The sequence below is a fragment of the Trachemys scripta genome, chromosome 5 (assembly GCF_013100865.1).
Source record: "Trachemys scripta elegans isolate TJP31775 chromosome 5, CAS_Tse_1.0, whole genome shotgun sequence".
NCBI lineage: Eukaryota > Metazoa > Chordata > Testudines > Emydidae > Trachemys > Trachemys scripta.
This window is the reverse complement of record NC_048302.1, coordinates 115,150,620-115,175,962: the sequence shown is the minus strand read 5'-3', so window position 1 is coordinate 115,175,962 and position 25,343 is coordinate 115,150,620. Positions and strand designations below refer to the sequence as shown.

The following is a 25,343-nucleotide window of genomic DNA, read 5'->3' as shown; positions in this document are numbered from 1 at the left end:
TACTGACAGGAGGCTTTCCTCCTTCCTAATTGCTGCTCCTTTCTTCATCCCTTGAAGGAGAGATTATTTCTCATCTCCCTAGCAGTAAGATGAGGAAATGGTGGTCTTGTAGTTAAAACAGTGGACCAAGACTCAGGAGTTCTGGGTTCAATTCCCTGCTCTGTCACAGACTTACTATGTGAATTTAGGCAAGTTATTTAATCTCTCTGTGCCTCAGCTTCCCATCTATAAAATGAGCATAATATTTTAATGGTTTTGAAATTCTGAAACAATATGCACACCATAGAAAAAGCAAACAATTTATCCACCACTCCATCAAGCACTGGGATGCTTCCTAACATTCCCCCACCATAAACAAAGAGGCTTCCTAATTCTCCATAATTCCAGCACCACTCTCCCAGTCTGACTCATCTCCCTAAACTGGTTCCAGCCCCAAGGGAGCAGTCAGGAACTGGCAGCTTGCGGTGATTGGGCCACATCAAGAAAATAGGCACTGGCAATAGATTTTGGTGGAGAGAGTCAGGAGAAAACAGGATTCACTTTTCCTGAGTCATATCTTGCCATGCCTTGTAAAGGCAAGAAATGATCAGCCAGTAGAGTGCCCCCTAGTGGATTGCCAAAAAACCTGGAAATTCTCTAGTCTTTTTTACGGGTTAAAAGAAAATATGCCAGTTTCCTAAGGGTGAAAGTATATTAGGCTGAAGAGAGGCCCAAGCTACAATGTTTGGATCCAGATGCAAACTTTCCCTAAGTTTGAGGCACTCAGATCTAGTTTTTCCATTTTCTAGCAAGAGCACCTGGGATGGTATATTTGGAAAGTCAGCATCATGAGCAGTCATATTAAACCAAGTTTTATTTATTGTTTTGTTCCAGGTGGGTAAACTGAGAGAGAGAATCCAGGAAGTCAAGCAAGAAAGAGAGCAGGAGCAGCACAAGCACACTGCCTACATCTCTGAACTGAAGGCTAAACTCCATGAGGAGAAAATGAAGGAACTCCAGGCTGTCAGGGAGCTGCTTATCCGGCAGCATGAGCAGGAAGTAGCTCGTATGGTAAAAATAAAAGACAGTGAAATTCAACGCTTGCAGTCTACGGTGAACGTGCTGCGGGATGGGGCAGCTGACAAAGTGAAAACTGCGTTGCTAAATGAAGCCAGGGAAGAAGCTCGGAAAGCATTTGATTGTGAACGTATAAAGATGCAGCAGGAGATATTAGAGCTGAAGTCTGGTAAAAAGCAGCTTGAAGAAGCTTTGAACAATATTATGCAGGCAGATAAAATGAAGGCTGCTGATCTGCGCACGGCTTATCAGTCCCATCAAGATGAGGTTAATAGAATAAAACGTGAATGTGAGAGGGATATCCGCAGACTGGTAAGCTTAATTAAACAATAAATATATTTCAGTTTACAGCAGCTATTAGAACATTATTGTGTTGCCCGTGAAAGATATTAGAGTCCGGTTTGAAGTGGCAGATTTAATCATTTGTTGTTTGGATAATAAACATCCTATTCCCACTTCTTTCTTTTCCTGCAGCACAGAGGAGTATTGGCTCCACCCCAATCCACTAACCACACCCCTATCTACAAAGTACATCCTGTCACATAAAGAGAGTGTAAATACCAAACCCCTGCATTGTGTTTCCGCTCAAGAGATCCAAGTTATTGGGTAGCTTTCTCTTCCTCTTTGCCTGAAATTCCTTTCCTTACAAGATCTTCTCTATTGAAGGATTCAAGATGTGTTCACTCTGCAGAGCAGAGGTTCCCTTTCTGTGATGGATGTGCTAGCTATTTCAGATACAGCATACGTGCTGCAGCAGTCTGTTCTTGTGGGTACCACTCTGGCAGAGTGAAAAGAATAGTCCCTTCTGCTTCCAAAGTAGTGCCCATATCACTCACTTTCTTGAAGTAACAAGGATTGTTGCCCCTTGTCACTTGTTCTTGATACTCCTTTAAAGGGCAGAGGTGTTAGTTTGGACCCAGGGTAACAGAGCTTTTCCTCCGTCATAAAGTTCACCATAGGCAGCGCCTTCCCCTTATGAACAAAATAGAAGTAAAGTAATGTATCCAATCGTACTGATCCAAACCACTACATTTTACACTAGTGATACTGCAATGTTTGGGCAAAGTAGACTTACAGTAATATATAATGAAAAGGCCATTCTATTTGGCATCATGATATTTTCCATGTATGGAGTGTTGAGATTTGGTTACTAAAATTAATTAACTTTCAGTATGATGATAAGAATGCAAATACCATGCAAGATAAATTATAAAAGAGGAATAGTCTCTCCTTTAATGTTAAGGAAATTCTTTATTTCATCTTGTGTCAAGACCAGAATTTGAATGGAGTACAAAACAAGGACAGGTTAGTCATTCTATGCACACACAGACATGCTCTCTCCCACTCCTTTAGATAAATGATGGCAATGACAAGCTACAGACAAATAACATTTTATGGTAGTAATTGCAGTCTAAGGCAATAAATCTTATAATGCAGTTACTTTGTCCCTTAAGTAAATTGGTTATTGACAGGCTATTGGGCCCTACAACTTGCTAAGAATGCTGTAAAGATTGTCAGGCCTCAGATCTTAGTGAGCATAATTACCCTTTCATACTTCTTTCCCAGTCCCTAAAAATCTGGTAATCCTAAAAACAGTTCTACAAAGTACAGGAGTTGAAATCCAAATTATTCTAAGTGATCACATGGCATAGAACATGGAACTCTGCATACTCTGTCTCCATGAGAACACAAGGTTCTTGTTGATTTCTGTATCCTTGCTTGGGAGAAAGCAGATAAATAGTGCTAGGGGAGGGAGGACACAGCACATACTGCATGTGCACACTCCCTCAGAATAAAACAATTTTACATCTAACATCCTTGGTAGTGTCCTTTTTTTATTATTTGAAGATCAAGTTTTAAATAGGCAGAATAGTAATAGAACAGAAGCAAAGTCAGTGCTTTTGCAAGATTGTCTGAACAGTGAGGATCTGACAATCATTATAGAAATGGCAAAAGCCTGCAACATTACTCATATGTGTCATTTGTAACGTAACCAAAGTAAGTCCCACCCACAACTGATGGAGCTCTTGGTCTTCTCTGAGTGAGAACTATAAGACACCCTTCCAGCCTCATGGTAGTTAAGATTCTGCAAACAGACTACCTAGTCCATCTTGCTCAGGTTGCCAACAACTGAAAACATCTTGTTATTGAATTACAGTTAGGCCAGAATTTTTACCAGCACAAAATCAGTTGGATAAGCTCCATTCAAGTATACAAACAAGACAAAACAGGAATTAGTGGCCTTTCTTAAATACTTGGCAGAGTCTCAACATATGAAATCGATTAGTTCTTCTGAATGGGGTTAGTTCCATAGTCTTGCTTCAGTTTTTAGTTTAAATAGCAGCTCGTGGTTGGTGGTGAATTTTTTTTTCTTTTCATTGTAATACTTCCTCCTAACTGTGGAGACACCCCAAATGCCTTTCCCTTTTTCTATTTGTCAAAAAAGAATGTTTGCCTGCTTTTCCAGTGAAGGTCATCAATCTGATTTGGGTGTGGGAGGATATTTCATTTATTTCTCTTTTTCTGCACAAGCATCAATAACGTCAGCACAAGTCTGAAAATGAGATTCAATTTGTGCACTGTCTGCTTTCATGTCTTGCTGTTTAGCAACAGTACAGAACACTGCACTCTAATAAGGCTCACCCTCTGCCTTAGAGCTAGGACTGGCCTGAGAGTAAAGGATCAAACTCAGGATTCAACAGGGCCGCTCAGGGGGGCAAGTGGGGCAATTTGCCTCAGGCCTCGGCCCCCACTAGAATATAATATTCTATAGTATTGCAACTATTTTTTTATGGAAAGGGGCCCCCAAAATTGCTTTGCCCCAGGCCCCCTGAATCCTCTGGGCAGCCCTGGGATTCAAAATCTGACTGCCTTATAGTCATTTAAATGTAACAAGGTTCTGGGCAAATACATGCTTTATCTTGATGAGGGTTTTCTCATATATGGTAAAAAGCTGGTCTCTCCATAGTTATTGCTGAGGCTCACTTCCAGTTTTCAAGACTGATTTTTGACACCCTCAAGTAATTTCAGTCCAAGCATTTAGCCTCCCTTGTTTGCAACCAGGAAAACTAATATGAAAGAAAATAAGACAATATCCACCCATTATCTGTCAATCATATTGGCTATTATCTGAAAACAAGCAGACTGTACATACAGTAAAATAAAGTTATATTCATTTTTTATTGAAGATGTGGACCTTGCAAGCTGAAATGAAAATAAGCTTTGAAAACTGGATAATGAGCTTAAATATATGTACAGATATTATTAAAATTAAATTCTTCACATAAGCAATGCTTCTGTAGACTCCTACTGACCTATAAAAAGTGCAGTCATAAAGTAATATTTAAAAATAAATTCTGTATAAAACTTTTGCTCATATATCAGTGTTATTCATGTACACCTCTACCCTGATATAACGCTGTCCTCGGGAGCCAAAAAATCTTACCACGTTATAGGTGAAACTGCATTATATTGAACTTGCTTTGATCCGCCGGAATGCGCAGCCCCGCCCCCCCCCCCCCCCCCGTAGCGCTGTTTACCGCTTCATATCCGAATTTGTGTTATATCGGGTCACGTTATATTGGGGTAGAGGTGTAATTGATTTCAGACAGGAGCAATAGAAATGTTTTCATTATTTTAAAAAAAATTCGTATGGAATCTGTTTTTAAAAAGCAGACATTCTCTTGCAAAATGTGGAATCCAAAAACTGCAGCTCATGTTAGCTAATGTATGAGAACCTGAAAATGAATTTTACCAGACCAAACTAGAGAGATGAAACTGGAAAGTTTTTTCATTGCCCTAGCAGAGAGACAACATGAATAGTAATACGAAAATTAGCTGCAATGTATGTATTTTAAAAAATGTTACCTAATACTGTATTATATCCCTAGTCTAAATTATCTAATATATCTAAGTACTTATATTTCCCCAGTCACCATAGAATGTGAACAACATCCAAATGGTTAAAATTAGAAATAATAATGTTTATACATAACTCAACTATCAAACATCTTTAGTAAAGTGAAAAATACAAGCTGCCTTCTCTGGAACTGTAGACTATGATTTTCAATCAGATGTGCACAAAGCCACGTTTGCACTTTTGTGTATATGTAGCTTCAGTATGGAAATCCTCTGAATTGTAGTTGCAAATCAGGGTTGTGCAGGTATGCACGCCCTACATGCGTAACCCCAGTGTGTGTGTGTGCGCGTGTGTGTGCGCACGCGCGCATTGGAAGTTTTGCATATCTAAGTTAAAGCAAAGGTATCCATGTAGTTTTGCACATGCCTGTTTGGAAAATGTCAGTCCATGCTGAAAATCAAAAGGTTCCCTTTACCAGCGTTGACCTTTGGATATTGACCTGATCTTGGGAGGTACATACCTGAGAATAAATGGTAATCTATATGTCAGACTAAATTAAGCTGCTTAAGAAACACTATAATGAAAGCAGGGGAATAAAATAAAACAAAATAGGCTTTACAATAAGCTTAATTAAGGCCCAGTAGTGTTATAATGGTTATCATGAGGCTTAGCAAGGACTAGCAGTTAGCATAAATTAGCATAAATATTTCACCTAATGTCATAAGGTTTGTAGGAGCTTTTGCAATATGTAGCTTTTGATAAACAAGTACTACTCAGAAAGACGAAACAACAGATTTGGTGGGATTTTAGTATGTGTAATCATGAATTTAACCTCACTGATACACTAGAAATATTGGGAAAGGTATTTATGCACATGCCTGGTGTCAACAATTGGAACCCCAGTTATGGTTTCCCAGACAGCCGTACGTGGACTAAAGGCCAGAAAACAATCTAAATATGATCCCCAGACATGCGTGGTCAGGAAAAGGGGATATAAAATATGGTGTTTGATTAACCTTTAGTTGGGACATCAGGGATGACAGAAAGGCAGAAGTCTTAGTACTGTCGAGCCCACTCATACTGCTCTCCACATACTGTTCTTCCCCTTTTCTCTTCTAAAGGTGTCCATAAGGCTGTGAGTATGCACAGCATAGGGGGTTGTTTGGTTATCTTTATCTTGCTTTAATATATTTTTCTATGAGTTCTATTTTACTTGTATATTAAGTACTAAATAAAGTCCTCATGTTTCTGTGCAATTCACCAACCTCATCTCTTATAATAAATTTATGTAGTTGCCTGAGTAAAGAACCTGTTATTAGTGACTTGTGCAATTTGCACCCGACATTTATCAAAAGCTACACCAGAGAGAAGTCCACTAGCCTATTTAGTTTCCAGATTGTGCTCTGTATTAACAGCCACATTTCTAAGCAGTTTTTCCTATGTCTATCAGTGCACACACCTACAGCATAGATTGGTACTGTAGAAACTTAATAGAACTTAGATTAACACTGAAGACAAAACGTTCTGTTTACTGAATTGATTATACAGCAGATTTTACTAAAATTAGTGTTTTATTCAATCTAAACTTTTCAGTTATTAATTTTAAAAATATATATCTTAGTTTCTCTTGAGTGTCAACTAAGGCTTATATTTGATTGACATACCAAATTTTATAATTCGGTACCAAAATTTTTAGTAAGATACACATTTTGTATTAAATCATTCTGAGCCTCTACAGCCAGACACTTGATGAGTTTTGTAGCACAATCCAAACCATTTTTTGTTGACTGTATAAAGGAGATTACCATTATTGTACTGTATTATTGGAAAGAACAAATACAATTTCATTCATTGTGCCTGTGGGGATACAGCTACCAGCAGGACCCTTATTAGACAGAGCAAACCTCTCTATGCTTTGTGTTAAAATACACAGTGGATGCTTCATGCTGCTTCCTGTGGAAAATAATACAAAAGATAGTCATTACAAATGCATTAAATTGATTTTGTCACTCATTTTGCACTCTGTTCATTTGCTGTACTATTTTATTAAGAGGGAAGCTGAGTATTGGTCAGTTGCATTTTATGCGGTAATATGCATAAACTTTGGGACAAGTTAGGCACACAGTTCATGTGTGTATGGGTTGAATGAATGAATGAATAAATAAATGTTCATTTTTTTCTGTTCCATGCTGAAGGTAACTAGACTTTAGTTTGTTTTTGATAGGTATTGTAATATTGTTTAATAGAAAAGCCCATTAAGACAGAGTTTAAAATCCTTTCACATACAAAACTCCAGTCAAACTTGGTAAGTATTATGTGCATGTAGTCCTACTAATTACACTGGTCTACAATTTTTGAGAAGTCGTCTGATTCAGAGATAAAATGTGCTATTTATTATGTATTTTGATGTGCTGAATTCAAATATGACAATTAAAACAACTGATTGGCTACTGTTTCTAAGATATTTAAGTTTTTACATGTTATGTATATTTATATTGTGTAGATAGTAGAGTTTTAATCATAAATTGTAAACATAGGTCTTTTCATGTGTTTATGGTTACTTTACATGATAATATTTCACCTGTCCTGTTTATGTAACACTTTAAAAATCAGCAAAAGGGTTATATAAATAAAATTTATTATGAAACAAAAGGCAAAAAACTATTATGTATATAGTTTAGTCCTATTCAGTGTCTACTCGGTGCTTCTTGGCTTGTCTCTTGTATTCATTAAATGGAGCATCTCTTGTCACTGTCCAGCAATAGTCTGCAAGCATTGATGGGCTCCATTTGCCCTGATAGAGTTTCTCCATTGTTGCAATGTCCTGGTGAAATCCCTCGCTGCTCACTGCTCCGCAGTTTGGTGGAAAAAAAATCTAAATGAGAGTGCAAAAAATGTATCTTTAGTGACATGTTGCAACCAAGGCTTTTGTATGCCTTGAGGAGGTTTTCCACCAACAACCTGTAGTCGTCTGTCTTGTTGTTTCCGAGAAAATTTATTGCCACTAACTGGAAGGCTTTCCATGCCATCTTTTTCTTGCCACGCAGTGCGTGGTCAAATGCATCATCTCGAAGAAGTTCACGAATCTGAGGACCAACAAAGACACCTTCCTTTATCTTAGCTTCACTTAACCTTGGAAATTTTCCATGGAGGTACTTGAAAGCTGCTTGTGTTTTGTCAATGGCCTTGACAAAGTTCTTCATCAGACCCAGCTTGATGTGAAAGGGTGGTAACAAAATCTTCCTTGATTCAACAAGTGGTGGATGCTGAACACTTTTCCTTCCAGTCTCCAATGACTGTCAGAGTGGCCAATCTTTCTTGATGTAGTGGGAATCTCTTGCACGACTATCCCATTCGCAGAGAAAACAGCAGTACTTTGCTCTCTTGCTTGATCTGCAGACTGGATACACAACAACCTTCAAATCGCCACAAAGCTGCCACTGATGTTGGTCATAGTTTATGCACCTCAAAAGTTGTTTCATGTTGTCATAGGTTTCCTTCATATGGACTGCATGACCAACTGGAATTGATGGCAAAACATTGCCATTATGCAGTAAAACAGCTTTAAGACTCATCTTCGATGAATCAATGAACAGTCTCTACTCATCTGGATCGTGAACGATGTTGAGGGTTGCCATCACACCATCGATGTTGTTGCAGGCTACAAGATCACCTTCCATGAAGAAGAATGGGTCAAGATCCTTTTGACGGTCACGGAATATGGAAACCCTAACATCACCTGCCAGGAGATTCCACTGCTGTAGTCTGGAGCCCAACAGCTCTGCCTTACTCTTGGGTAGTTCCAAATCCCTGACAAGGTCATTCAGTTCACCTTGTGTTATGAGGTGTGGTTCAGAGGAGGAGGATGGGAGAAAATGTGGGTCCTGTGACATTGATGGTTCAGGACCAGAAGTTTCATCCTCTTCCTCGTCTGACTCAAGTGAGAATGATTCTGGTGCATCAGGAACCGGCAGTCCTTCTCTGTGGGTACTGGGCGTATAGCAGATGGAATGTTTGGATAATGCACAGTCCACTTTTTCTTTTTTGACACACCTTTCCCAACTGGAGGCACCATGCAGAAGTAACAATTGCTGGTATGATCTGTTGGCTCTCTCCAAATCATTGGCACTGCAAAAGGCATAGATTTCCTTTTCCTGTTCAACTGCTGGCGAAGATTTGTTGCACAAGTGTTGCAGCATATGTGTGGGGCCCATCTCTTGTCTTGATCTCCAGTTTTGCAGCCAAAATAAAGGTGATAGGCTTTCTTAACCATAATGGTTATACTGCGCTTTTGTGATGCAAAAGTCACTTCACCACAAACATAGCAGAAGTTATCTGCACTGTTCACACAAGTACGAGGCATCTCTGCTCACTTTGGCTAAACAGAAATGTGTCCCTTTGCAAAATCAAACACTGACAAATAAGAGCACAACACTGTATGATTTCTAGAGCTGATATAGGGCAATTTGTTCAGCAGAGTGATGTAAGCTTCATTATGATTGCATCATTCATGACTTCTAGGAATAACATGATGCAGTTCATATGCATGACGCAATACCAGCTTCAGATTACATCATTCATTGTTTTGCCTAAAAAGAAAGCACTGTCCAAACCCAGTCATAGATTTATTCATAGATCCAGTCAAAGATGTATTTTAGTCGTTTCTGGTTTAAATTGAGATCCCTTCCCTTTATAACTCACTTATCCTCCGCCATTCCCAAGTCAAGGGTCATATATACTGACCCAATAGCATATCTTGAAAACTAGAGCCAGTCAACAATTTTAAGCATCATTTTCGTTCTCAGTGACCCAGAATTAGTAAAGTTTGACTACATTTATTTCAGAAGCATTTTGGCTGTAGAGCAGTGTTATCAAGTCCCGAAAACAGCTCTGCTTAAAGTAAATGGAAAGACTCTCATTGATTTAGGTGAGAGTAAGGTTGGGCCCACAGGGCTTGATTTTCCATGCATTGAATTAATAGCAAAGCTCCTGTTAACTTCATTGGACACAGGATCAAGCCCATCTTAACAAAGATTGGAATATTGAACATGAAATGAATTAGGATTGTTTGTTGCTACTGTATAACCATATATTGTGATAACCTCACAACATTGGTTGAACTGTAATGTGATATTACTTCACCTTTATCCCAGTAAGGAAAAAAAAATCCTTGCTGCTGTTAACTGAATCAGAGCAGAAATAGCTTCTTTTCAAGAGCAGCATTGATCAGCTGTGTGCCTTTGAAGCTAGATGAACAATTATTAAATATCCTTATTACCTCGAAGTCCAAAAGACGTAATTATATGAATTAGGAAGAACTTCCACTTCAGATCCTTTAATCTTATTTTATATTCCCCACTTGTATGTTTTCCGACAAACAAGAAGATATATAATCTAAATTAATAGCTTCAGTGCCTTCACAGAGAGTAGAACTGGCCAGAGAAACTTTGATAGAACTTTACTGCATCAGAATATGTAGTTTTGTCAAAATTGAAATGCATTGCAAAATCAGGTAGATTTTTCTGGAATTTCATTTAGATGAAAGAGGAGGAAAAAAGTTCCAACAGTGTTGCAACATCCCTTTTTTACATTGTCAGAACAAAAAATTTCAAATTTGTATTTTGAAATGACTTTGTTTTTATTTTTTTAGTTTGTATTCTATTATACATTATAATACAAACTTGTACATATAAAAAGTATAAATTGAAGTGAAGCTTTCTGATTTTGTCAAAATGAAACCTTTCAATTACTTGAAACAAATAAATAAAAATTTGGAATTTTCCTCTGCGGCGAATTTCAATATTTTCAGTTTTCATTACATTTTGTAATGAAGCTAAATTTCAAAATCTCAAAATCCTTCCTGAAATGGAACTGCCATTCTCACACAGCTCTAACAGAGACTACTGTGTTTGTCTGTAACAACTCAGAATAATAACATGCGTATCTGTTGCACAGGTAATCAGAATCAGTTTAGAAACTTTTGTGTTCTATCCAGTTTCTTAAAGGGATAAAACTCTTGTAGATTGATACGTGTTCAGAGAAATCTTTTCCCCTTCAGATCTCTCAGGTAACTATCTTTCATGTAAAAACAAAATAACACAAAAACACCACTAGCAAAAGATTAACTCTCCACCAGAAACAAATGTTGTGTTTCATCCTAATCACCTTCTAAGAAAATACTCCAGTCTCCTAATTTTAGGAAGCCCAGCATCTTCACATTACATGTGTTAAATTGCACTTTTAAGGTACTGCCCACACTGATGGTGGTATAGAGGACCTTGTTCCTGTAAAAACTCCAGGAGTATAGGGGGTCATCAGCCACTGCACCACCTTTTGACAAGATGCACTATGCACACAAATCCTGAATGCAGCCTGCACCACTGCCTTTGAAGAGCAGGGAAGGGGCTCCTCTTGGCATTCTCCTCTCTCTGAAGCAACAATCTGCACTCAAGATTCTTGGTCCCTCTCAGTGCAAGGGCTACTATTATGCCTTGCCCCTGTACAGGAGTACAAGGGAGTTTTGAAAGGGGATGCTCCCAGGATCCACCCCAATTTATGCAGTCATGCAGGGCTGAGCAGAGTGGAGTCCCTGGTGTACTTTTCAGAGTCTTTCCCTTAAACATGTATGTCTCTCTCTCATGCACAGCTGCTAATGCCAAGTGGTAGCCTTCTGCTGTGGATCTTGCCATCTGTTCCAGAGACCTTCTCACAGTTACATTCCAAGGATAAACTTAACCTTCTGCAAAGACCTTACTTCTTCATTCGGCATTTCATTGTCGCAATTACTAGTTGTCTAAACATTCTGAAGATTTTTACCCTTCAGCCCAGAAGCTAAAGGATAAAACATTCCACCATGACATTTTTTACATGAACCCAGCAGATCCAGTTGCAAGCTCCTATATTCTGACTTAAGTATCCCTTGTTTTATTCTTAGCATTCACACATAACACTGTCAAGGCTGGCAGGCCTGAAAGATGACTCATCTTTCATATCTCTTTACAAAGTATGTAATTCTTTATACTTCTTTCTTAACAAAAGTGAATGAAGTAATGAATGAAGTCCTTAGAATGAAGTATTTTAAGCCAGGGAATCTAGATAGAAAACTCTTAGTTTTAAAAGTTTCAGTTGTTCTTCCTACCTCATTTCATTTTTCCCTGCCATGATCAGTTGTAGTTTGGGTTTCTCTAACTTTGAATATCTTTCTCAGTGAACATAAGAATTGCCATAATATGTTGGAACAGTGGTCCATCTTTTAGTCAATATCCTGTTTCTGACAGTTGCCAGTACCGGTTGCTTCAGAGAAGTATGCAAGAATCCTTGTAATGAACACTTGTGGAATAACCTGCTCATAGGGAAGTTTCTACAAAACATGTCAGCATGTATACTCTTAAAGCATAAGAGCGTGTATCCCATCTTAAAAAAAGAGGGGGGATGCTAGTAAAATGTTGGTTAAAAAAATTTTAAAGCACTGCATGACTTGGCATTCAAGTCACAAAGGGACTTTTGGGCACTTTTAAAAATGTTACTGTCCATTTTTTACTGTTCCTAGATCTTGGCATTAGATGCTCTTATTTGTATTAGCAACAAAGCATACTTAAAATACATTTACTGTAGAGAATGTCTGTTTCTACAGTCATTGCCCAGTTCACTTCCCCACTCCATATTTTGTGTTCACAACTAGTATTTATAGAATAATAGATGGCAGAACTGAGGCCTGGTCTACACTAGGCGTTTATGTCGAAGTTAGCGCCGTTACATCAAATTAACCCTGCACCCGTCCACACCGCGAAGGTATTTAGTTCGACATAGAGGTCTCTTTAATTCGACTTCTGTACTCCTCCCCGACGAGGGGAGTAGTGCTAAATTCGACATGGCCATGTCGAATTAGGCTAGGTGTGGATGGAAATCGACGCTAATAGCTCCAGGAGCTATCCCACAGTGCACCACTCTGTTGACGCTCTGGACAGCAGTAAGAGCTCGGATGTTCTGAACTGCCACACAGGAAAAGCCCCGGGAAAATTTGAATTTGAATTCCTTTTCCTGTCTGGCCAGTTTGAATCTCATTTCCTGTCTGGACATCGTGGCGAGCTCAGCAGCACTGGCAACGATGCAGAGCTCTCCAGCACTGATGGCAGTGCAATCTCAGAATAGAAAGAGGGCCCCAGCATGGACTGATCGGGAAGTCTTGGATCTCATCGCTGTGTGGGGCGATGAGTCCGTGCTTTCCGAGCTGCGATCCAAAAGACGGAATGCAAAGATCTATGAGAAGATCTCTAAAGACATGGCAGAGAGAGGATACAGCCGGGATGTAACGCAGTGCCGCGTGAAAATCAAGGAGCTGAGGCAAGGCTACCAGAAGACCAAAGAGGCAAACGGACGCTCCGGATCCCATCCCCAGACATCCCGTTTCTACGAGGCACTGCATTCCATCCTCGGTGCGGCCGCCACCACTACCCCACCACTGACTGTGGACTCTGAGGATGGGATAGTGTCCACGGCCGGATCCTCGGACATATTAGCGGACGGGGAAGATGAGGAAGGAGATGAGGAGGACGAGGCAGTCGACAGCGCTCACAACGCTGATTTCCTCGACAGCCAGGATCTCTTCATCACCCTTACAGAGATCCCCTACCAACCCTCCCCAGCCGTTACCCCGGACACAGAATCTGGTGAAGGATCATCCAGTAAGTGTTGTAAACATCTAAACATTTATTTGTAACAGAACATGAATATTAACAATTTAAAAAATGGGTTTCTCATGATTAGTTTGATTAACTTTACGGTTCAGTCATGGGCAGTGCAACTATTGAAAAAAAATCTAGCAATGTCCGGTTTTGCATGATTGTCCTGCCCAAGCCGCTCTACTGTTTAGTCCCTGCTACTGCAGCTACAGTAACATGCGGTCTATATGTCCGGGGATGGAGCAGAAATCCTCCTGGGACATCTCAAGGAAGCTCTCCTGCAGGTAATTTGAAATCCGCTGCATTAGGTTCTTGGGGAGAGCGGCCTTATTGGGTCCTCCGTAGTAGGACACGTTGCCGCGCCACGAGACTAGCAAGTACTCGGGAATCATTGCTCTGCACAGCAGGGCGGCATACGGCCCTGGTCTTTGGAGGCTTTCCCGGAGCATTCTCTGTCTGTCGCTCTCAGAGATCCTCATGAGGGTGATGTCGCTCATGATGACCTGCTTTGAATGAGGTAGGGGAATGTTAGTGTTGGGACTGCTTTACCGTTCCTTTACAGAACTGTAACCGCTGGTTTGCAGCCACGCGGTGGAGGCGGGAGAGGGGCAGCCGAAAGGGATCGTTCCCGGGGACAGCCACGAGGGTGTGGGACAGGAGCAGACTTCCTGCTTGCCGGATTGCTGGCAGCAGGGACCGACATTGATTTCAATGTGAAATGAGGCCATTGCTAATATTAAAGTTTTAAGCTGCCACGAATCTACGGCTTACCATGTCTGCGTGCAAGAGAAATTCCGTTGTCCTGACACGGTTCTCAAATGTGCTCTGCAAAACCCCAGACACTGAATGCGAAGGCCGAGAATTCGACCTTGTGCTGAGTGCGCATGTGATAGGTGCTGTGCATGGTCCTGTTCACAGAGAAAGACTATGTTCTTTGTTCACAACTACATTTATCTTTCTGAGGAATTCACTCCCTTTTTCCCATTCCCACAGCCCCATCTGCGACTGTCTCACAACCTAGCCTGTCATCACACTCCCAGAGGCTGGGGAGGATTAGGCGTAAGAAGAAGAGGACACGGGAGGACATGTTCTCAGAGCTTATAGCCTGCTCCAGAGCCCAGGCAGCACAGCAGACCCAGTGGCGGGAGAACTTGACCCGAATGCACCAAGCCAACATGGATCGGGAGGAGAGGTGGCGTCAGGAAGACCAGCAGGCGACTCAAACCCTGCTTGGACTACTGAGGGAGCAAACGGACACGCTCCGGCGCCTTGTGGATGTTCTGCAGGAACGGAGGCAGGAGGACAGAGCCCCGCTGCAGTCCATCTCTAACCGCCCTCCCCCGCCACCAAGTCCCATACTCCCCTCACCCAAAGTGCACAGAAGGAGAGGCGGCAGAGTCCCTGCTAACTCTCACTCCACCCCTGCAGAGAGCTCGAGCAGCAGAAGGCTCTCATTCCCCAAAGTTTGACAAGTTCTTTCCTTCCCGCCTGACACAAGCCCCCGTCCAAGTTTCACTTCCCAGTTCCATGTGTAGTTGATAATAAAAAATATGTTTCTGTTAACTACTGTTTCCATCATGTTCTTTTGGAGGAGGGGGGGAAAGGGGGTTGGTAATTGGACAGGACAGTCACCTTTGGCAGGGTACATAGTCGGGGGCAGGCACAGCAGCAGGGCACATACATAGTGCAGTGATGCAGTGACTACTTACCCTGGTTAGTCTGGGAGGTTGTTTTCATGTTATGTGGTGGGGGGTGGGTTGCTCTGTGATTTTGTGGCAGGGGAGGGCAGTTAGAGATCTTAAGCGGCGGTCCTTAGGCAGGATCACAGAGCCACACAGCAGGGGATCTGTAACCGTCCTCCCCCTGCCACTAAGTCACATAGACCCCCCATACACACAGTCCCTATCAGGAGGGGTGACAGGCTCCGTTGAAACAACCATCCCACCGCAGCGGAGCCTGTCAGTCCTTGAGTTTAGAAGCTGCATTCGCGCGACTACACTACACCCGCTCCGCACCACAGTCTGCGTCCCAGTTTTAAAAAATTCCCGCGAAAACAGTATTAAAGAAAACGGTGTGCTTTAACAAAGTAGAACTATTTTTATTTTGAAACGTGTGTTGGAAGTGGGGTGAAGGGGGTATGTAACTGGATAGGATAGTCAACATGAACTGGGTAAAGAAACGGGGGCAGGTTCGGCTTCTCTGTACACAAACTTTAAAGTCACAGGTTACCCTGCTCACTCAGGAACTTTGCTTTCAAAGCCTCCCGGATGCACAGCGCTTCCCGCTGGTCTCTTCTAATCGCCCGGCTGTCTGGCTGTGAGTAATCAGCAGCCAGGCTATTTTCCTCAACCTCCCACCCCGCCATAAAGGTCTCCCCCTTGCTCTCACAGAGATTGTGGAGCACACAGCAAGCTGCTATAACAATGGGGATATTGGTTTCGCTGAGATCACAGCGAGTCAGCAAGCTTCTCCATCTCCCCTTGAGACGTCCAAAAGCACACTCCACCACCATTCTGCACTTGCTCAGCCGGTAGTTGAAGAGTTCTTTTTCAGTGTCCAGGGCACCTGTATAGGGCTTCATGAGCCAGGGCATTAGCAGGTAGGCTGGGTCCCCGAGGATGACTATAGGCATCTCCACATCCCCAACAGTTATTTTGTGGTCCGGGAAGTAAATACCTTGCTGCAGCCGTCTAAACAGACCAGAGTTCCTGAAAACACGAGCGTCATGAACCTTGCCCGGCCATCCCACGTAGATGTTGGTAAAACGTCCCCTGTGGTCCACCAGTGCTTGCAGCACCATGGAAAAGTAGCCCTTTCTGTTAATGTACTGGCTGGCCTGGTGTTCCGGTGCCAGGATAGGGATGTGAGTTCCATCTATGGCCCCACCGCAGTTTGGGAATCCCATCGCTGCGAAGCCATCTATGATCGCCTCCAAGTTTCCCAGGGTCACTACCTTTGGCAGCAGTACATCAACGATTGCCTTGGCTACTTGCATCACAACAACCCCCACGGTAGATTTGCCCACCCCAAACTGGTTCGCGACTGACCGGTAGCTGTCTGGCGTTGCAAGCTTCCAGAGGGCTATGGCCACTCGCTTCTGGACAGTCAGGGCTGCTCGCATCCGGGTGTCATTGCGCTTCAGGGCAGGGGACAGCAACTCACAAAGTTCAAGGAAAGTTCCCTTCCGCATGCGGAAGTTTCGCAGCCACTGTGATTCATCCCAGACCTGCAGCACTATGCGGTCCCACCACTCAGTGCTTGTTTCCCGTGCCCAGAATCGCCGTTTCACAGCATCAACATGACCCATTGCCACCGTGATGTCCTCGGCGCTGGGTCCCCTGCTTTCTGAGAGGTCTGTGCTACTCTCAGACTTCAGGCCATCACCGCGTTGACGTAGCCTCCTCGCCTGACTTTTCTGCATCTGCCTCAGGGCAACCTGTATGATAAGCTGCGAGGCGTTGAGAGCGGCCACAACTGCAGCGATGGTTGCAGCGGGCTCCATGCTCACAGTGCTGTGGTGTCCGCGCTGTCAATGACTGGAAAAGTGCGCGAAATGATTTCCCGCCGGCGCTTTCAGGGAGGGAGGGAGGGCGGGAGTGATGGACGGATGACGACAGTTACCCAAAAGCACCCTGGCCCCTTTTTTTTTTACCCAGAAGGCATTTGCGGCTCCACCCAGAATTCCAATGGGCGGCGGGGACTCCGGGAACTGTGGGATAGCTGCCCTCAGTGCACCGCTTCCAATGTCGACGCTTTCCCAGTTAGTGTGGACTCACAAAGTCGAATTACTGTCCTTAGTGTGGACACACACGTTCGACTTTGCAATATCGATTCCAAAAATTCGATTCAAGTAAAATCGAACTACTCTCGTAGTGTAGACAAGGCCTGAGAGACACAATTTAGGTCCTCTAAGCTGTTCCCTTGCAACATAAAAGACACTGTTCTTTATTAATTCCTCCTTTAAATGTTTTATCTGAAATCCACCTCCCTTCTTCGGTAGTCTAATCCAGCAACTAATCCATCTCACTGTCAGAGTATCCTTATTCTTACTCTAAGGATGTAATGTAGAGAAACATTTGGCTTCTGGGAAAAGCACTGTATATTCTGTTCTACAGTTGGCTTGGAGATTGCTTTGAGATGGATGGGTAGAGAGGAAGATGCTATACTTGGCAGTGCAGCAGCTGGCTTTTTCCACTTTGAAAAACTGAGCATGTCACTGTCTTGATAAATCTAGCTTTTGATTCCCTGGTAATTTGTCTTTCAACTTTATGAGAGGCTAAAGTTCCTCTTTTAAAGGTCTCTTTCTTAATCTTATTGTTAGCCATGCAAGTATAAGATATTTGCCAAAGGAGATCTTCTTCAGCATGGTTGTATTGAGTCTCATTCATGTTTGAAAGATGAATATTGTCGAAACATTCATTTCTGGTTGTTTCTCCCAGTGGTTGGGGGAAAATACCTGTTCTTAGAAAGCCGGTTTTGATGTTGACACAGACTGCTAATGCAATCTCCTCACCAAAATGATAAAACTAATTGCTATATTTAACAATAACCATTTGACAATGCAACAAACATGCTTTAAATATAAATTGGAAATGATATTTTAGAAAACTGTAATTTTAACCAACTGCACAGGATTTACTCTAAAATTACATTGGAATACCCTATGCTGTGATTTTGCACTGATATACCTCTGTAGCCACTGGTGGGTGACCCCTCTTTTCCCCATAACACTACTTTGGGGGTCAGGGTGTGTAATAGATTATAGTTATAATCAAAATGAGTAACTTCAGACCAGCTTGAATCCGATGATGCCCCACCTCTTCCCTGCCTACATCTGTTATGTGCAAGTGCACTATACACTGTTGTGTAAACGAAAAGATTAGAATAGTCTCAAGCCTTTGAATGCCATTAGAATGTGAGCAATGGTGAGTGCCTATAACATCCTGTTATGTGGCTTAGTTGCAGGCATCATTCTTGATCTGCCAAACTGAAAAAGTGTCTTTTTGAGCTCAAAACCTAACTACCCGGTTTGGAAAGAATCTGGTCAGTCATGTAATGCAACCAAATTCAGAATCCGTTCTGGTGAATGAATGTTACTGTAATGGAACCACAGATTGTGGCTCAAATGCTCAAGCATTGCAGGGTTTTTCTCGTGGGGAGGAGAGATGATGCTTACTCATTTGCCCCAGCATAAACCAAGAGTAAGTCTATTAAAGTGAATAGTGTTACACTCATGTAAGGTATAAGTGAGATTAGAATCAGGCACTTTGTCAAAATGCTTTTGTATTTAATTAGCATAGTACCTAACAAAGTATCCAAAGAGATTAATTCATTATGGTTAAGTCACTTTAATATTGGAACATGTTCTTTTTTTTCTGTTAAATGAAACCTGCACCACGCTGCCAGCACCTGCTGCCTGTAAATTCAGTGTGACCAGCTCTGGCAAGCCCACTCCTGTGCAAAAGGGGATCCTCCACTGGTATAGAGTTGGCATGTCCAACCCTCTGCTGATGGGAGTGTCAAGGCCACACCTAAGCCAAACTGATTGATGGATACAGTTTGGGCTCCCAGAGGCTTTTATCAGCTGACTTATGTCAAAGTAGCTAGATGATTGGTCTAATTTATGCTAAGTATATACTTGTACATGACTTGTATGTGTACTCATGTGGCCAAGATCTGGACTACTATATGCAATGTCAGAGGGCAACACTTAGCCTTTTGAAGAAAAAGTTATCTTAGACTGAATGTACAGTAGTCCCCATGGCAATGCATTAGTCTTTGTATATAATGGGGAGACAAGTTAAAATGGAGAAGTCTGCTGCTTTTTTCGTCAGGGTGGAAGGAAGGCAGAAATCCTTGAGACGGGGGGGTGGGGGCAGGTTGAGGCTGTGAAAGTGAGGAAGCAGTTAGATTGCATTAGTTATGTTGGACAGATCAAAGGTGAAACTCTTCATTTGAGGAAAGGGAGGAATTTAATTTTGACCTAACCTGCTGAAATAGGATTAAACTCTGTCATTAAAGAATATACTGCATCAGATATTTCATAACTCTCTCTTAGTAAAGATAGAAATGAAAGGATCCAAGAGAGGAGAGTTGGATACAAAATACATATTTAAATGTTTTTCTTAATATAGATTCACCCAATAAAGAGAGACAATATTCCTTCACCATTAAAAGATCCAATTTGTCTGTCTAAAACCTTCCAAGATAACAATAGTTTCACTTCCAGTATTCCATCCTCAGATATGTTTCTTTTTCAACATGGAGATACTGTTGCTCATAGCAACATAAGACAGATGGGTGTCTAACTGCAACTGTGCCGCTGTTCTGTTTATCTTTATGAATTGAATTAACTGTGCAAGCTTGCTTAAAAACTTCCTCTTCTGTCTCTTTGTGGCTGTAATGAAACGTGCATTACAGTATGTATAGGGGTGTGTGTGTGTGTGTGTGTGTGTGTGTGTGTATTAAAAAATAGGTTGCCCATACATTTCCGCTCAAAGGGGTCATTTCAGTTTCTTATAACTTTACTGAAGTTTAACTTTTTTGACTGAAATGTGATTATTTTTGCTTGAAAGTTTCACCAAAATAGATTGTTTTTAAGCATGGAAAAAAAGGTGGCTGGAGGAAAGCAGTTTTTCTGCTTAACACCTCTCCCGCTGGCCCCTCGCCACACACCCCAAAACTTCTATTGCTTCCTGGAACCTCATGGGCTTGTGGAATATGATTTGTGAAGTTGTACATGGAAAAAGACCAGGGGGCTTGAGTTTCTTCCTCAATGATTGTACGTATTGCATAGAACAGAGCATTCTGCTGCTGTTTAGCAAATAGCAACACATGCCGAAATGTCTCTTCATTTTTCTTTTAACAACTACGAAATTCCATTTAATGTTTAAATTAAAAGAACATTAGGGTTGTAAAGTGAAGCGCCCAGAAGATAGCCCTTCCTAAAATTAAGGCTTTCCATGCAACTTTAATTCTTCCTCCTCATGCATATACATTATGTTATGGGGCCTGATTCTGTTTTCGGTTGCGTGGGAGTGGCTCTCATTGGGTTCAATGGGAACAGCACCTGTGTAACTGACAGCAGAATTTTGTCCACAGTGTTTAGTTCCATGATCAGATATTATTTTCCCAGAGGACCCCTGCCTGGTTCAGTGCACTTGATGGATGGTGCTCCATGAATGAGGCAGCTGTTCAATTTTTTTTATTGTTGTTCATTGTCGCCCTGCTTCAAAGAGTACACATCATACAAATCGTTCCACGAATACGATTTTTTTCTTTTTTGAGAACCCTTCCTTTTTCCACTTATCACCAGAATAGCTGAGAACCTCACAAACATTAATTAATTTGTCCTCATACATTTAGTGAGGTGGGTAAACTGAGGCACGGAACAATTAAGTGACTTACCCAGAGTCCTTTAGGAAATCTGTGGCAGAGGTGGTGGTAGAATCCACCTCTTCTGAGACCGGTCCAGTTTCTTAACAATAAGCTTGTCCTTCCTCTTACTGTGGATCATGCCTCCATTTGCTTCACAGGGTCCAACTTCTGCAGTGTCTGAAGCACGGTACCAGCCTGAGTCAGTGCATAGTCTTGCCTCATTCACTGGAACTGAGTAAGGCAAGAATCAAAACAAATAGTCTGTGATCATGTAATAAAGAATTTATTGCAATGCAAACATACAAGGCACCAGAGTTACAATTGCAAGGACAACCTTAATTCTGGCATTTCCTTACTTTGAGCACTTGACTGTTTAAGGTTAATGCACTCTTAATGTAGGATTGGGATAAGGAATATGTTACATATGATATGACTTAATGGATTTAATTTTGGGTTTTTTAATGATCCCATGGATTTACATTTGAAGGGAGGAAGGAAATGAGGCAGTAAACTGAAAAAGAAAGCATGTAGCACATTCCCAATAAATATATGGTACATTGTTATTGTACATGTTAAGAAATCTGTTTCTATAGTAACTAGTGTAGATTGCCACTTCCCCTAGTGTTTGGAATATTACCAAAGTCAATTTTGCTGATGCTGTGAGGGGCACATCCAGTATACGCTACAGTAGTTTACTGCTGGTAATATGCTCTGTGTAGTTTTGAGATGCGTGAGCAACACATTTGGGTAAACAAAGATAGGATTTAGGGAAACGTTTCTCCCTACCATGCTGAAATAGTGTCTCACCCACTCAGAGTGCTGTGATATAAAACATTTCCTTTTTCATTTTATGCAAAGACTTATCTATGTTTTAATCTTATCACAAGGAGCAAGAAGAAAAGTAGTTAGGTATGTTTCCAAATTTTGGATTAAATGTACACATTTTGGTTTAACAGCATTTGTCGGTGGAAAGAATCGTCATGTCTGAAATTCACTCTTAGACGGGGGGCAGCAGGAGGCTGATGTATCACTTAAGCCCCAAAATAAGGCTTAGTTGGGATTTAAATGGTACATTGGCTTCCTCCTGGCCCTCTGCCCCACAGGTGAATATCTTTCCCAGAATATAGTGAAGAAAGGTTCTTTTTTTTTGTCCAGAGAAATTATGCATCCTCAAATAGAGAGCATTTTTTCTTTGTTTTATACCTACCTCATGTAGGGCATAATAGGACAAGCCCAAGAAACCTTTCAGACTCCATCAGTAGGTGGCAAATTATATGAACTTATTTATATTCCCATCTCCAATACAGTCTTGTGCAGCAAAGTATTTGCAAGGTTCCTGGTTGGTACAGTCGGAAAGAGCCAGAAACGGGCATCTCCCTTCCTTGAGAACTCAGTGCATACTAGGCTCAACTAGCCTAGGTCCTCCCCACTCACTGCCTTCCTGGGTCTTCTTTTATACTTCTCATCTGCTGGCTAATTGGTTCACTAGTCTGATCAGCTAATTAGTTGCATATCCCCAATCAGCCTTCTCCAGGGGAGCTGATTGGTGCCTAAGTGATCAGAGTGCTGGCTCATTTATTAGTTCCCAGGACTTTGTTACATAGGGCCTACTCCAACCTCTATTGAAGTAATCATTGATTTCAATGGGCATTGGATTGGGGCCTCAGCAAATGGAAGACTGATGTCTTCTGCAGGAAAAAGAATGTTTATTTCAGGTAGATGCAGCTTGATTTTATATGATTTTAGCTTTCACTCTATGCATCCGAAGAAGTGAGGTTTTTACTCACGAAAGCTTATGCCCAAATAAATCTGTTAGTCTTTAAGGTGCCACCAGACTCTTTGTTGTTCTTGATTTTAAAGAGTCACAATTAGGTGGCCACTGTAGTTTTGAGAGCAGAACTTTCTTTTGTGCCTGTTGTAAATACATGGAGATGTTACAGAAGTTTCTCTCTTGCTCTGTTCCCTTGCAGATGGATGAGATAAAAGGCAAAGACAGAGTGATTTTGGCTTTGGAAAAAGATCTTGGTGTCCAGGCAGGCCATGCACAAAAGCTGCTGCTTCAGAAAGAAGCTTTGGATGAACAGCTTGTCCAAGTAAAGGAGGCAGAACGGTACCATGGTAGCCCCAAGAAGGAACTTCCTGCTGGAGTAGGGGACATCACTGAAATGATGGGAAGCCCGGTAAGAGAAGCAGATAGTCTTCATAGGTCAGTTATTGTATCTGTTTTCACAGCATTTCCAGATGCTCTGAAAACACGGAATTGTGAGTTATGTTTAATTCTTGCCAAAGGAGCATTGCACTGGTAACAGCACTGTATGTTGCATTGTTGTGGTAAAAGTAACTCCACTTTTTTGAGTATTAAAAACTCCACTTGTCTCTTGAATTTTGAAGAATGTTTAAAACATTTGAATTTAGACCATTTAAACTGGTAAATGTGGCCACAATGTGAAGTTATTACTTGTAATTGATGACTGATTAAGTGCGTTTCTCCAGTTGCAATGATGAACCATTTGTTTCCTTCAGACATTTATTTTATGAATATGAACTATTCTATACAACAACAATAGACATTAAAAGAGAATTTGTACTTATTCTTTTCCAGATCTGTAAGGTGCTATCTTCTAAATATGTTCTGTGCTGTACTATTAATTCTGGCATGAGACTGATATAGCTAGTACAAAGAACACTAGAAGTAGTATTTACGCACACAATTTAAGGTTTAATTTAAATTTTTTACATATTGTAGCTTAGAGTTAACCTTTTGGCTGCTTGCCCTTTTTCAGCTTTTACAACCATGTGACTCTTATAAGAAATATTTGTAACAGGTCATGTCCATTAAAAATATTTTCCAGCCAATGATACAAATGTCTATAGATATTCTCTACAGTATTCATGGTGTATGCATTCACTGAATGCAAACTCTGCCTGCTATAATCTAAGTACATGTTTCTGTGTAGTAAATTAATATTTGAAAGGAAAAAAATCCCTTTTTGGTTTGTATGTTTTTAAAGGAACAGCATATGGATGAACGAGACATACGGAGATTTCAACTAAAAATCGCTGAACTGAATGCTGTAATACGGAAGCTGGAAGACAGAAATACCCTTTTAGCAGATGAAAGAAATGAACTGGTAAAATAATTAGTAATAACACAGATGGTGACTTGCAGGATAATATCTTAATGGTACTCAGCGAAGTTGTGTTTTCAGGCAGAGTTTAACTTATTTGTCTCTGTTGCCAACAAACTGAAATATTGTAGAACTTAAAGATTTTTTTAAATGTTCCTATTTGGTTGATTTACTTTCCCTTATTTCTTGTCCCCTTGTTGTATGTCCCTTCATCACATGCATTCTTTGCAAGTAGCTTGACTCAGATATTCTCTATTTTCTTTCCTTTGATTCTTATGAGGTCCCTTAAGAACTGATTTTAAAAATATTAATCTTTGTCTTTATTGCTTTTTAGTTTTACTTAATATGTATATATTCTAAGAAGAAACTGTGTCCCTTTACACCCAAACATGACAACTATAGAGGTCATTTGCTGAAGTTAAGATGTTTAAATAATTTCCATGCGAATTCACCATTTCTTTCTTCCGCACGTCTTTCCCAGGAATATTTTTTTCTATCTCCTATTTCTAAGGTGTCTAACACCATAGTAGCTAATCAGCCAGGACTTTGAAACTGCTGGTGTAGAGAGAGAACAGTATTATGCTATTTTCTGGGTGCTTTTCCTTTTCACTGAATGGTTCGTTTGGGCACAACGATGGAGCATTTGCAGGGTTCAGAGCTAAATCTGTTGTCCTCCAGGCTGTCATTCCATGTACAAGACACTTTCCTTTTTCAAAGAGAAGGAAATTTAACATAAAAAACTCAACTTTGGAAAAGGTTTAGAAATGATTGCTCCTCCTTTTCATCTTCTTCAGAACTCTCTACAAATAGTTCACACGAAGGGGGCACCAAATTATGAGTGGTAGCTTGCATGCAGCATTTGGTAATATACGGCACCATGACATGTATGTAAGCTATGTAGCTAATTTATTATATTACTCTTTGAAGTAATGAAACTTGACAATGCCACCATTGTTTTGTGAACTTCTTACGCTGACTAAGAGCTACAAAGCTTGTTTTTCTAATGGAAAAAATCTACCATTGCTTAATCTCTAGGGAAACTCTTGAAATAAGAGGAGGTATTGTGGGTGAGAGATAGCAACTTAGAAATGGAAGGAAATGAGGAGCATTTAATAAATGTATTTTCTTGGATAGTTAGGGTGCAATTTTCAAAAGCATTCAGTGTTGGTCTAACTCTGCAATTATTAAAGTTAATGGTAAAACTCTCATTGACTGCAATGGCGTTATGACAACACTGAGAAC

At 41.0% G+C, this 25,343-nt stretch overlaps 1 protein-coding gene across 1 annotated transcript in view; it reads left to right on the top strand.

The window, feature by feature from the left end:
* The window catches only part of JAKMIP1 (janus kinase and microtubule interacting protein 1), a 251,179-nt gene that overhangs the window by 132,789 nt on the left and 93,047 nt on the right, over window positions 1–25,343 (top strand). The window contains exons 6-8 of the mRNA XM_034770969.1: window positions 874–1,368; window positions 22,944–23,153; window positions 23,985–24,104. Coding sequence (XP_034626860.1) covers window positions 874–1,368; window positions 22,944–23,153; window positions 23,985–24,104 — 825 coding nt within the window. The remainder of the gene's footprint in view (window positions 1–873; window positions 1,369–22,943; window positions 23,154–23,984; window positions 24,105–25,343) is intronic.